At 24.7% G+C, this 13,430-nt stretch overlaps 6 protein-coding genes across 6 annotated transcripts; 4 read left to right on the forward strand and 2 right to left on the reverse strand.

Annotated features, from left to right (window-relative positions):
* Positions 1-192: 192 nt before the first annotated feature.
* On the forward strand, positions 193-429 carry DICPUDRAFT_159590 (uncharacterized protein; the record flags this gene model as incomplete). The annotated part of the gene is made up of 1 exon (XM_003294519.1): positions 193-429. One exon carries the CDS (start codon positions 193-195, stop codon positions 427-429), a length of 237 nt encoding a protein of 78 aa, XP_003294567.1.
* A 93-nt stretch (positions 430-522) lies between these two features.
* DICPUDRAFT_85033 (uncharacterized protein) lies at positions 523-1,377 on the reverse strand (the record flags this gene model as incomplete). The annotated part of the gene is made up of 1 exon (XM_003294523.1): positions 523-1,377. One exon carries the CDS (start codon positions 1,375-1,377, stop codon positions 523-525), a length of 855 nt encoding a protein of 284 aa, XP_003294571.1.
* Positions 1,378-3,415: 2,038 nt separating this feature from the next.
* On the forward strand, positions 3,416-4,729 carry DICPUDRAFT_43628 (uncharacterized protein; the record flags this gene model as incomplete). Its single annotated transcript, XM_003294520.1, has 1 exon — positions 3,416-4,729. The coding sequence occupies one exon, from the start codon at positions 3,416-3,418 to the stop codon at positions 4,727-4,729; it is 1,314 nt and encodes a 437-aa protein (XP_003294568.1).
* Positions 4,730-5,008: 279 nt separating this feature from the next.
* On the reverse strand, positions 5,009-7,238 carry DICPUDRAFT_159593 (uncharacterized protein; the record flags this gene model as incomplete). The annotated part of the gene is made up of 3 exons (XM_003294524.1): positions 5,009-5,943; positions 6,013-6,199; positions 6,273-7,238. 3 exons carry the CDS (start codon positions 7,236-7,238, stop codon positions 5,009-5,011), a joined length of 2,088 nt encoding a protein of 695 aa, XP_003294572.1.
* A 980-nt stretch (positions 7,239-8,218) lies between these two features.
* Positions 8,219-10,240, forward strand: DICPUDRAFT_51594 (methylmalonate-semialdehyde dehydrogenase). Its single transcript, XM_003294521.1, has 4 exons — positions 8,219-8,285; positions 8,494-9,786; positions 9,866-9,964; positions 10,051-10,240. The coding sequence occupies exons 1-4, from the start codon at positions 8,226-8,228 to the stop codon at positions 10,159-10,161; spliced, it is 1,563 nt and encodes a 520-aa protein (XP_003294569.1). The 5' UTR covers positions 8,219-8,225; the 3' UTR covers positions 10,162-10,240.
* Positions 10,241-11,938: 1,698 nt separating this feature from the next.
* Positions 11,939-13,420, forward strand: DICPUDRAFT_85037 (uncharacterized protein; the record flags this gene model as incomplete). The annotated part of the gene is made up of 1 exon (XM_003294522.1): positions 11,939-13,420. One exon carries the CDS (start codon positions 11,939-11,941, stop codon positions 13,418-13,420), a length of 1,482 nt encoding a protein of 493 aa, XP_003294570.1.
* Between the last annotated feature and the right edge of the window lie 10 nt (positions 13,421-13,430).

Consider the following 13,430-nt stretch of genomic DNA (forward strand, 5'->3'; position numbering starts at 1 on the left):
CTTTTTTTATCTTTTTAATCATTTATTATAGTTTATTATAAAAAACAGGTATAAAAATATTTTTATTTTTTATTTATAAAAAATTTTATATTTTTATTAATATTTAAATAAAAAAAAAAAATTTTAATTATAAAATTTAAACAATTCAAATCAAAGAAAATAAAATATATAAAAAATAATATAAAATATAAAATGGAAATCTCATTACCACAAAAATTTTTTGAAGCTCTCCCATACGAAGATGAAGAAAAAATTCAAAAAGAACAAAGATATAGCGATAAAACCCATTTCGAAATTACTATGGCAATTAATGTACTCTTGTACCTCAGTACCTGTTTCCCATCAGATGAAGAAACCCCTGAATTAACTATAAAAGAAAATGAATTTAAAAGAATTAAACAAATTTTAGAATTTTATAAAAGGGATTAATAATGTATATTTTAAAAAAATAAAAAATAAAAAATAAAAAAATTAAAAAATAAAAAAAATTAACTTTATATAAAAAAATAAAAATAAAAAATTTTATTCAATTGTTAAATTACAAGATTTTTTATAAATTGATTTAAGCTTTAAAATAATTTCACCAAAAGATGGTGGTTCATCACCCCAGCAATCATCAATTAAGGCGGCAACCTCCTCTTGAATACCGGTTAGAGGTAAACGGACACCACTTGAAACTAACTCTAACCAATAATCTCTCTTATTTTCGAGAATATATGGGATTGGGGGTTTGGAGGTCATTACCTCCCACATAAGAACCCCAAAAGAGTAAGTTTCGCTTTTGATCGAATAATTCTTTGATTCTTTGGCTCTGGGATCCAAGTATAAAGAACTTTCCAAAATATTGTTTTGATCTTGGGTACCAGTTACCTTTGAAACTCCAAATTCGGCAAGTTGAATTAAAGAACCATTTAACCAAACAGTATCAGATGAAATATTACAGTGAAGAATACCTTTTTCGTGTAGGTATTTAATGGCACAGGCAATTTGAATAACCAAGTCTACACGAGCAAGATGTTTTAATTCTAAACCCTCTTTTCTTAAATAGTTCCCCAAATAATTTTGAAAAACAGTGTCTTTTGAAATAAAAGGGACATCCCCAAGAATTAGAAGGATTTTAATTTCATTTTCTTTTACCCCATCGTCTTTATAAAACTTGATGAAAGATGGCTTCAAGCCATAGATCCCTTGAAAAAACACACTAGTTCTAGAACTGGTTTTTACTGCATCTCCTTGTACTTTTAATATAAAGGACCCTAATTTTCCTATATATAAAGGTCTTTTATATAAAGGAATTTCACGGGCATCGATAGTTCTTAGTTTATTTCTATGTAAACCTTTAATGAATGAAACTGATTCTCTAGATTTAGAAGTCATTGTTTTTTTATTATTATGAAAATTAATTTTATTTTATTGATATTATTATTAAAAAGTATTTATAAAAAGTATTGAAAGAAATATAATAAAAATTATTTAAATAGTAAAAATTAAAAAAAATAATAATAATTAAAAAATAATAAAAAAATAAATTAAAAAACAATATCAAGTCATTATTATAATATCTTTAATTAAATTATTGCACTGTGCATTAAAAATTTAATTAAAGAAAAATTATTGCATTAATTTTGTATATCTTGAGCAGTTGGAAATTTCCAACTTGAATAACCAAATTAGTATAAAAAATTTATTAATAAAAACCACCTTCATACAATATACTACGTAGTAAATTGGATAAAAAATAACAAAATATATACTAACTTAAAAAAATAAAAATTTTTTAGAGGGTAAGTGTTGTATGTGAAAAATAAAATATTTATTATTTGAAAAAAATTATTGTATTAATGAACTTTTTTTTCAAAAATATTATACTCTTTTAAAAAATGAAAAGGTTTTTAATAGCTTCTATTAATGCTTCTATTAATCAAATTAGACTTATCATCATGATGAATTATTAAATTGAATATATTAGATGTAATTACCACCATAGAGTGTGAGAGGGTTAAATTTAATTTTAGGATTAATTTACAAAAAAAAATAATTCAAAGAGTAGAATTTTTTTAAAATTATAATAAATTAAAAAGAATATAGAGGGAAAAAAAAAAAAAAAAAAACAAATAATTAATATTTCAAATATTTTTTTATTAAACGTTATTATCATTTGGTAAATAACAATATATTAATAAATAACATGGAGAAAATAAATTAAAACATTTTTTTGAATTGCCATCACAAACAAATTAATTATATATTGTATATATATATGTAAAAAATAAACATTGTATAATTAAAAACTATCACATGAAAATTAATTTCTATTTATACCTATATATTTATATGAAGAGACAAAATTATTGTTAATTTAATGAATAACCACACTACTTTATTATTATTGGCCAATAACAATATTCATATTATATATATTTTTTTAATTTATATTTACATGTAATGTAAATATAACTGAAGCTTTCATTTTTATTATTGAATTCAATATATATTTATTATATTTATTTTAACCACTTTGTGTGAATTATATTAATTTATATCCTTATAGAGTAATATCATTTTTACTATTGATAAACGGATAGAAAAAAAAACAGAGACAATAGAAAAAAATTGCAATTTACTTTTTTTTGTAATTTGGGTGTGTGGTATAATTTTTTTTTTTTTTATTTTACCCCCACCACCACAAAAATATAAATTTAAAAAAAAAAAAAATATTGATATCCATTTATATGTAAATGGTAATAGTGAATTTATAAATCATTAAAAAATACAATTTGATCTATTCTCAAAGTTAACTCATTATTGGTATTTTTAAATATATATGTTTCACTTTATTTAAATTATGTTTTTATTTAAATTTAATATTTTTTTTTAATATTAATTTTTTTGAAAAAAAAAATTAAAAATAAAAACATTTTTTTATTTTTATTTATAATAATTTACAATCATCAAAAAAAAATAAAAATAAAAATAAAATAATAAATAAATACATAATAATAAATATAATATAATAAATATAATAAAATAAAATAATAAAACAAATATAAAATATACACAATAATAATATATATCTATATATTAATTAATTAATAATAAATTAATGGATAATTTCAGCATTGAATTGAATGAACATTTGCTAAGGAGAAAATATGAAAAACTAAAGAATATATACAAGAAATGTGCCCTGGAATTTAGTGAATCTGGTGAAATCTTTGCCGCCGAGATCTATCAAGATTTTTACGAAAGATCCAAATTTACTTTTACCGATGACAATCATTTATTTGTATTGCATGACCTTCAACAACTATCAAGAAATGTAACCTCCATCAGACTTGAATCTATAGGTGACCAAGAACCATTTGGCAATTATTTTTCAAGGTTAATTATTACAAGTAATATAAAGAAATACAAGATGTATATAGACTATAACCAACCTATTCTGCCGTACTCCATCCCAAATACTTTAAGAGAGATTGTGCTTCCATTTAATTTTAACCAAAGCTTGACTTTCAATACAGTCGAAAATAATGTACCAAAAACCATCCCTTGCTTCCCATCACATGGCCTAATTTCCCTTGACCTAGGTACTGAATTTAATCAAACGATACCATCTTTTGTTTTGCCTCAAACCCTTAAGACCCTATATCTATCGGTCCATTATAACCAACCATTATTACTGGACGCAATCCCCCAGTCGTGTACCTATATTTCAATGGGCAAAGTATATAACCATCCTCTGTATCCATGTGGCCTTTTTCCAAGCTCATTAAGAACCCTGATCCTCAGTGATCAATTTAATCATCCAATAGAGTATGGCCAGCTTCCAGAAACTCTCGCAGACTTACAATTTGGTACCAATTTTAATCAAGATTTACCCTTGGGCCTTTTACCAACTTTCTTATTAAAGATTTCTTTTGGCTCAAACTTTACAAGCATTTTTGAACCATCGCCATTTACTAGAAAGATTAAATTCGGAGAAAACTATCAAATTACAAATGATCACCTATTTCCAACAACTCTAAACGCTATAGGAATTAAGAACTCTGACCATGAACAATTACCAAATGTTTATAAATTAAAAGTACACTCTAATGTAATAAACCCACACTTTTACCCAACAGAATCCCTTAGACTATTAGAACTGTCCAATGTATCGCTATCACAATTAGAAACAGGTTTCTTAACTAATTTTAAAAAACTTCAATTTTTAAAATTTGGTGATAATTTCGATGCACCCCTTAACGAAAACCATCTCCCAAAAGACTCGTTGTTATCTCTAGAATTTGGTATACCATTCAATCAACCATTGTCATTAAGTAATATGAAGAAATTAAAATACATCAAATTTGGTGAAAGATATACCTACATCAACCATACGATCTTCCCCGATTCCATTCAAGCCATTACCTATGATAGTATTGCAAATATCAAGATCCTTAGTGACTCATTACCACAATCATTAGAATTTATTGAATTATCACATTCATTCTTTCAAAAACTATCAAATGACTGGTTACCAAATAGTATAAAAGAAATAGTTCATTGCGGAGAGCCAATCATCGATCCAGACTTCTATCTCATTAATTTAAGAAAATTCTATATTAATAGAAACAACCAAAGTATATTAAATGATAATCTTTTATTCGTTAACCAGTACTATAACATAATCGAGGTTTTTAAACAAAATCAAAATAATATAATTAAAAAATTGTTAGAATTTAAATAAAATAACTATATTTTTACATCTATAATCATTTTAAATAATTTTAAAAATAAAAATAAAGAAAGTATAACAAATAATAAATTTTATTTTTTTTTGTTTTTTATTTTTTATTTAAAGTTTTATTTGGTTTGTGTATGACATATGTATGTTGGGTGTGTGTATGTGTTTGATTAAATTATGTGATTATTATTTGTGATTAAATAATTGGTTTTGTTAATAAATAAAAAAAATATATTAATTTTTTTTTTTTTTTTTTTTTTTTTTTTTTTTTTTTTTTTTTTTTTACATAATTAAACATGATTTTGATTTTTCTTCTTGGACCTTTTCATAAATACCAGTTTCTGGAATAGTAACAGTTGTGGTTTCTTCAGATGGTGAAACTAATTTAACAATGGTACCTTCAACTGGTTGGCTCCATAAACCTTGTCTTGACCAATAGAATTCATTTTCGGTTGTTGTAGAATCACCTGGTCTTGGACGTCCAGTCCATACTGTAACAGATTTAATACCTCTGAAAGGTTGGATACCCTCTGGGAAAGAGAAACCAGCTTTAGAACCATCTGGTTTAGCGACGATTAATCTCCATTTGCTGAGTGACAAACCATTATCATAATCACCATGGACTGAAAGTCTGATGAACTCTTGGTTGGTGTCGACAACGGCGAAAGTGACAGTGTTTGGATTGAATTTTTCTAATTCTTCTGGATCAACTTGAGCGGCGCTTGAGGGAATATCAGTTGAAATATTTGGGTCGGCGGTTGTTTGATTAACATTGGCGGCATTGTTATCATCAACTTTATTTCTCTTTCTCTTACGTTCGTTAACATTCTTTTCGAAAACACCAACAAGGGTTTTAATTTCTTCGATTTCTCTGGTAAGTGGGATATCTGGTTCGGTTTGTGAAGTAATACTGAAAATTTCGGATTTAAGTCTACTGATTTCAGCTTGTAAAGTAGCACATTTGCTTTCTCTACCATTCATTTCAACTTGAAGTAATGAAATTTGACTATCTTTATTTTTCAAATCAGCAGCTTGTTTTCTATATCTCTTCTTAGACTCTTCTAATTCATTATTTAATACACCAATAGAACTATCTTTTTGTGCAATAAGATCATTTAATTCTTTAACTTTATCTTCGAATTCATTATTTTTAATATTTAATTCATCAATTTGAGCACCATATAATGAAATTTGCCCTTTATATCTTTGTTTTTCCTCTATAATTATAAATAATAATTGTTAATATAATATTTTTTTATTTTTTTATTTTTAAACTGTATATTTACCTTCAAATGATTCAACAGATTGTTGTAACTCAAAGGTTCTTGCATTATGCTCTTCAACCATTTGTACTGCTCTAACCTCCCATTCTCTATTAATGCTATCTCTTATATCTTCGATTTGTCTTTCATGGGCTTCAATTAAATGTTTTAATTCATTTTCTTTTTTACTGCTGGCACTATGTAATTTATCCTAAATTTAAATTATTATTGCGTTAATTTACTATTTTAAATTATTTTTTTATTATTATTATATAAAAACTTACTTTTTCTTTTACTTCTACTTTTAATTTTTTAATTTCTTCATCTTTAATAAGTAAAACTTGATTAAACTCTTCTTCTTTTTCTTTCATTCTCTTATATTCATTTTCCAAAAGCTTTCTTGATTTATCTTCGGATTCACGCATACGATATTGAAGATCTTCCTTTAAACGGTTAACCTCAGTTTTAAGAGTGTCACTTTCATATTCTCTGGCAGCGATATCAGTTTTTAGTTGTGAAACAATAGTGGAATGTTCTTGATTGAGTTTATTAATGGTCTCGGTGAGCTTGGTAACATATTCATCTTGATCTTTCTTCCATGAGGCTTCTTTGGTTTTAAGTTCACTTTCGAGAGCATCACGGCTGGACATTAATTCGGATTTTGTTTTAATTTCTTCAATGAGTTGTTTTTCGACATGTTCGTTACGATTCTTTAAATTACCGATTGCAAGGCTATGTTCATGTTCCATATCATCGAGTTCTTTATTCTTTTTTTCAAGTTCATTTTCAGTACTTTCTAATTTCTTAAGACATAATTGAAGTTTACTCTTAATGTTGTTTAATTCATCCTTTTCTTTTAAACGTAAAGCATTTCTATTTGGTGATAGTGGTGTACCCATGTTTGATAATGATGGAATATATTTGGAGATTGGGGTGGTTGGGATTGATGTTGATGTTGTAGTGCCATTTGATGTGGTAGTTGTAGTGGTAGTTGTGGTGGTTTGTGATGGTTCAATTTCTGATTCTGTGGCCATATCATCAGCTGATGATAACGAAACTGTATTTGAAACTGGGGTTGAAACAACAACTTCTTTTGATTTACTTTTTTTTGTTGTAGTAGTTGCTTTACCCTTCTTTGTTTTGGTTGGTGCGACAGTTTGAACTTCTTCTTCGACTACTTTTTCTTTTTCTGCTACATCAACTGGTGATTGTGAACGTTTTGAGGCTGTCTTTTTTTTAGTACTTTCCATTTTATCTTTTATTATTTATATATATATATATACTAAAAAATACTATATAACTGTTATTTGAATAATAAAAATTTAAAAATTTAAAAAAAAAATTTTATTTTTTTTATTTTTTTTTATTTTATAATTGTGATGTGATTATTATTTAAAAATAATATTTATTTTAATAAATAGATATATGTATAAAAAAAAAAAATTTTACAAATCTAATTGTTTTTTTTTTTTTTATTACTAAATTTATTAAATATGTTTTATAATATGTATATTATTCGAGGGTGTGTAATGTATTTAACAAAATGTTATTATTATTTTTTAAAAAAAAATATAAAAAATAAAAAAATTAATACGAAATTATTTAGCTGTTAGAACAAAAAAAAAAACTAAAAAAAATTAAAAAAAAAATTAAAAATTTTTTTGAAGTATCTGAAAAAAAAAAAAAAAATAAAAAATTTTTTAAAAAAAAAAATAAAAAAATGCGCGAAAATTTTAAAATAATAGAAATTATTTTGACTTTATTTACAATGACACAATTGTAAATAAAAAAATTATTTTGTAAATGAATAAAAAAATAAAAAAATAAAATTAAAAACCATAATATACAAATAATACTTTTAAAAATAGTAAATTTTTTAAAAAAAAAAAATAAAAAAAATAAAAATAAAAATAAAATAAAATAAAATAATAAAAAAATTTTATTTCTTTTTTGGTCTAAAAAAATAACAAAACTAAAAATGAAATCATAGATAATATTTTTTTGAAAAGAAATATATCCCTAAAAACAATAGTTATAATGATTCAATAAAATTATACTTTTATATAACATAAATAGTTATATCATATTTTTTGCGAAATGGGAATTATTATTGATTTTTTTTTATAAATTTTTTTTTTTTTGATTTTTTTTTAAATTTTTTTTTTTTAATTTTTAAATTTTAAATTTCTTTTTTTTTTTTTTTTTCTTTATTATCGTTTTTAGTTTATATCACAAATATGTTATCTTCAAAACTTTTAAAATCATCAAAGGTTTTTGGTATTAGAACATTTGCCACTGTAAATATAGTTTAATTTTTAAAAGATAAAAAAAAAAGATAAAAAAGATTAGTTATTAATATTTTTTAAAAAATTTTTTAAAAAAAAAAAAAAAAAAAAAAAAAAAACCTTTTTTTCACACACTAATTAAAAATTTAAAAATATCAACAATAAAATCGATAATATTAATAATAATAATAATAAATAATGATAAATAATGAAATAAAAGAATACTAAATTATTCATCAATGGTAAATTTGTTGAATCAAAAACCAAAGATTGGATCGAAGTTAGAAATCCAGCAAATCAAGAACTTTTAACTCGTGTTCCAATTTCAACTCAAGAAGAAATGAAAGCTGCAGTTAAAGCTGCTGAAGATGCATTCCCAGCTTGGAGAGATACTTCAGTTTCAAACAGAGCTAGAATTATCAGTAACTATAAAAATTTAATCAATAAAAATATGGATAAAATCGCAGCTATCATCACTGAAGAACAAGGTAAAACTCTTCCAGATGCCAAGGGTGATGTTTTCAGAGGTTTAGAAGTTGTTGAACACTCATGCAATGTTGCATCATTAATGATGGGTGAAACTGTTGAAAATGTTTCAAACAATGTCGATATCTATTCATACATTCAACCATTAGGTGTCTGTGCTGGTATTACCCCATTCAATTTCCCAGCTATGATTCCACTTTGGATGTTCCCATTAGCTATTGCTTGTGGTAACACCTACGTTTTAAAACCATCAGAACGTGTTCCAAGTGCTTCAATGTTCTTAGTTCAATTAGCTCAAGAAGCTGGTGTACCAGATGGTGTTATTAATGTTATTCACGGTTCAAGAGACGCTGTCAACTTTATTTGCGACGATCCAGCCATTAGAGCTATTTCATTTGTTGGTTCAGGTGAAGCTGGTAACTATATTCACGCTCGTGGTACTGCCAACGGTAAACGTGTTCAATCCAACATGGCCGCTAAAAACCACGCTACCATTCTTCCAGATGCCCATAAAGAAAGAACTTTAGATGCTCTTACTGGTGCTGCTTTTGGTGCCTCAGGTCAACGTTGTATGGCTTTATCAGCTGCCGTTTTCGTTGGTGAATCTAAAAACTGGATCCCAGAATTAGTCGAACGTGCTAAGAAACTCAAAGTTTCAGGTGGTGCTGTACCAAGTACCGATTTAGGTCCAGTTATTTCCCCACAAGCTAAAGAAAGAATCCACACTCTCATCCAAAAAGGTATTGATGAAGGTGCCAAATGTATTTTAGATGGTCGTAACGTTCAAGTCGCCCCAGAATTTGCTAAAGGTAACTTTGTTGGTCCAACCATTCTTACTGACGTCACCACCGATATGGTTTGTTACAAAGAAGAAATCTTTGGTCCAGTCCTTGTTTGTCTCAATGTTGATACTCTTGATGAAGCCATTAAACTCATCAATGCTAACCCATACGGTAACGGTACCGCTGTTTTCACTGCTTCAGGTGCTGCCGCTCGTAAATATCAACGTGAAATTGATGTTGGTCAAGTAAGTGAAACTTATAATGATTTAATTTTAAAAACTAAAATATTAATTCTTTTTTTTTTCTATTTTTTCTTAAACTTAGGTTGGTATCAATCTTCCAATTCCAGTCCCATTACCATTCTTCTCTTTCACTGGTTCAAGAGGTTCATTCGTTGGTGCTGGCCACTTCTACGGTAAAACTGTAACTAATCAAAAATAATATTATTTGGTTTTATTTATTTTTTAATAATTTACTAATATGGTGATTTTTTTTTCTCTTCTACCCAGGGTGTCCAATTCTATACTCAAATTAAAACTATTACCTCCAATTGGAGAGATGATAACATCTCAACTGGTGTTTCCACCCACATGCCAGTTCTCGGTGCTGGTAAACATTAAATATTTGATTTCACTAATGTGTCCAAATATTTTACATAAAAATATAAACAACAAAAATAAACTATTAAACGTATAAAATATTAATTGTATAAAAACTTTGTTTTAAAAAAAAAAGAAATTTTTTTTTTTTTAATCTTCTTTTTTTTTTAAACATATCCTATTTTTTTAAAAAACAAAATATAATAAAGTAATACAGGGTCTAAAACTATAATGATGGATCGTATGGTAATTTAAATAAAGTCAAAAATAAAAATAAAGAAAAAAGATATTTTATAATTTATAAATATTTATAATTTTATTGTTTTATTTTTGGTTTTATATACATTTTAACTTTAAATAATTTCTTTTATTTAATTTGAATTAGCTATAAAATAATATTAATAAATAAATACTTGTTAATATTTTTTTAATTTTTTTTTATAAATTTTAAATAATTATATTTACCTTTTAATTTATTTTAAAGATTCTAATATTTTTAAATATAACTCGCTATTGATGTCTACTTCAATGTTATCAATATCGAGTATTTGATCAAGAGAAATATTGTTGGTATTGGATGTAGTTGTTGTAGATTTATTATTTATTATTTCAAACATTTTTTTTAAAAAGAATTGTGTGGTTTAAAATATATGTTTTTAGTATAAAGTAAATATTTTTTAAACAAAAACGAAACTTTAGATTAATATTATTCTAAAAATTTATATATAATAAATTACAATTAATAATAAAATATATTTTTTAATTTGAAAAAAAAAAAAACAAATATATAAAATTTAAAAAAAAAAAAAAAATTCATTAAAATAAAAATTTAAAAATAAAAGATTAAATAGGGCAAATTTAGTTTTTTATTTTATTTGGTAGTATGTGATATTGATTAGAGGGGGTGTGGGTGTGGGCGTGGGTGTAATGGTATTTTTTTATTTATTTTTTTATTAAAAAACAAACATTTAAAAATAAATTATTTAAAAGTTTTTATCAAAAATATTATCACATACTAAAATTTAAATAAAAAAAAAACATTAGCCACATTGATATGAATATCTATATCTCAAATCAATCAAATTAGATTAAATCTCGAACTTTTGTGTAGTTGTGTGTGTTTGCGTTTGTGTTTATGTTTGTAAAAATATTTTTACTTCTTTTTTTTTTTTATAATAATAAAAGTGTGGAAAAACAACCTTTTTATTTACTTTCGATCTATATGTGGGTTATTTAAAATAAATTTCCAAAGAAAAAAAGAAAAAAAAAAAAAAAAAAAAAACAAATGATTTTCGAAATTTAATCTTTATTGGAAAAAAAAAAAATTTATCCTTGTTTTTATATGGTGGATTTTTTTTATTTTTTGCCCTCGGTGGTGGTTTTTTTTTTTTTTTTTTTTTTTTTTCAATTATTTATGCTGGTGGTGGTGCCCAAAATAAAAAAAATAAAAATTTTTAAAAAATTTTAAAAAAAAACCGCCCCCTTTTTTTATTTTTTTTTTTTCTTTCACTTTTTTTTATAATTTTTTTTTAATCAACCCAATTTCTTTTATATTGCAATCAGCATAATCATTGTTATTCTATTGTAAGTTATAGTATACTTTATTTAATATTCTTTATTTATAATATAAAAAAAGAATAATAAAACTAATATTTTTTTTTTTTCCATATAAATTTTTAAAAAATAAATACTTTTTTTTTTTTTTTTTAAAATTTTTTAAAATTAGTCAATAAATTCTTTTTTTTTTTTTTTTCAATAAATAATAAAATAAAAATTAATATTTATATAATAATGAACCATGGTAAAAAAAATTAAAAGAGTTGACTTAACTTTACACATCGAGACCCAACAACAACAAGAGGGATCGGAATGTGATTGTATAATATGTATTAGAGGTTCGCCAATATTAAAAGCAACAATATCAAAATATGGCTTATGGAAACGTATTTTGGAGTTGGTAATATTTGTGTTGGTAGATTACCAGAAAGCAGATTTTACCCATTTTTTAAACACTAGTACCAGAGCATCGCAAATGAATCCAGAAAAACTCAGAATTATTCTTGCATCATTAGATTATGTTCATACAAATTCAATTATCAACTACGTCCAACAACACAGATTTTTGTTAAGACTTGAGCCATATTTCATTTCAGATCCACAATGGAGACATGCATTGGTTAAAGCATTGTCAAATCACAAAGAAATATTTTTACCAGGGTTAAATCGTGTATTTGCAAAACGTGGCTATTGGAGTTTAAGAGATCTTTCTGATCCATGGGAAAGAATCAAAAAGGATGAGGAGAATGAATTGGTCGCATCAATTCCAGATGGTAAGAAAGATTCACGTCTCTCACAGCTAAAACCACCAAAGGCTATCGTCCAAACAAATAGAAATAATACCTTGGGTCCTCATGGTACACGTTTAACAGTTAGAAAATATGTTCAGACTTGCAGTTTTGACAGAATTGAATTAGTATGTACCTCCCCTATTTACTGTAGATATCATGATCCATTAGAGTGTGTAAAAAAAGAAGGTTCTCCCGAACATTATAGTGATAGTGACGATGATGCAGACGAAGAGACCACTCCAAAAAAATCGGTTGCTAAAAAAAAAAAAGAAAAACCAATAAAAACCAAAAAAGTTAATAGTGCTAATAATAGTAAAAATCAAAATAATCCAAAAGGTCGAAATAATCAAGGTAATCCAATTAATTATTCTTCACCAATTTTATCTCCTTCATTTAATTCAAATTCAAAAACTGCACCATTAACTTCAAAACCAATTTCATTAACTCCACTAAGTATTAATAGTAATAATAGTAATGGTTTTTATAATAGTAGATCTGGTTTTAATAATGTCGATAATAATTACTCAGATGACGAAGATAGTGATGATTATGATAGTGATGATAATGATGATTATAGTAATAGCTATAATAATAATAATAATAATAATAATAATAATAATAATAATAATAATAGTAATAATAAAAATAATAATAATAATAATAATAATATGAATAGTTATAATTTTAATAGTAATAATAAAAATAGTAATAATTATAATTACAACAATAATATAAGTAGTGGTAATAATAATAATAATAATAATAAAAATGACTATAGCTTAAATAGTGACTATTTTAAAAATCTCTTTGGAAATGACAATAAAAAAAATAATAATGCTAATAATACTAATACTATGGATAGTCATTACATCGGTGGAACATTATTAGTGACAACTATGATGCAAAGAGTTCACTTTGATGCTTGCAGATAGTTTCCCACAG

This window comes from Dictyostelium purpureum, assembly GCF_000190715.1.
Source record: "Dictyostelium purpureum unplaced genomic scaffold DICPUscaffold_584, whole genome shotgun sequence".
Taxonomy (NCBI): Eukaryota; Evosea; class Eumycetozoa; order Dictyosteliales; family Dictyosteliaceae; genus Dictyostelium; species Dictyostelium purpureum.

Bases quoted from the DNA above. Each gene is read 5' to 3' on its own strand.
- DICPUDRAFT_51594 (XM_003294521.1), top strand. From the start codon at position 8,226: ATGTTATCTTCAAAACTTTTAAAATCATCAAAGGTTTTTGGTATTAGA. The intron at 8,286-8,493 runs GTAAATATAGTT...ATGAAATAAAAG, and splicing joins GTATTAGAACATTTGCCACT to AATACTAAATTATTCATCAA. The intron at 9,965-10,050 runs GTAACTAATCAA...TCTTCTACCCAG, and splicing joins GCCACTTCTACGGTAAAACT to GGTGTCCAATTCTATACTCA.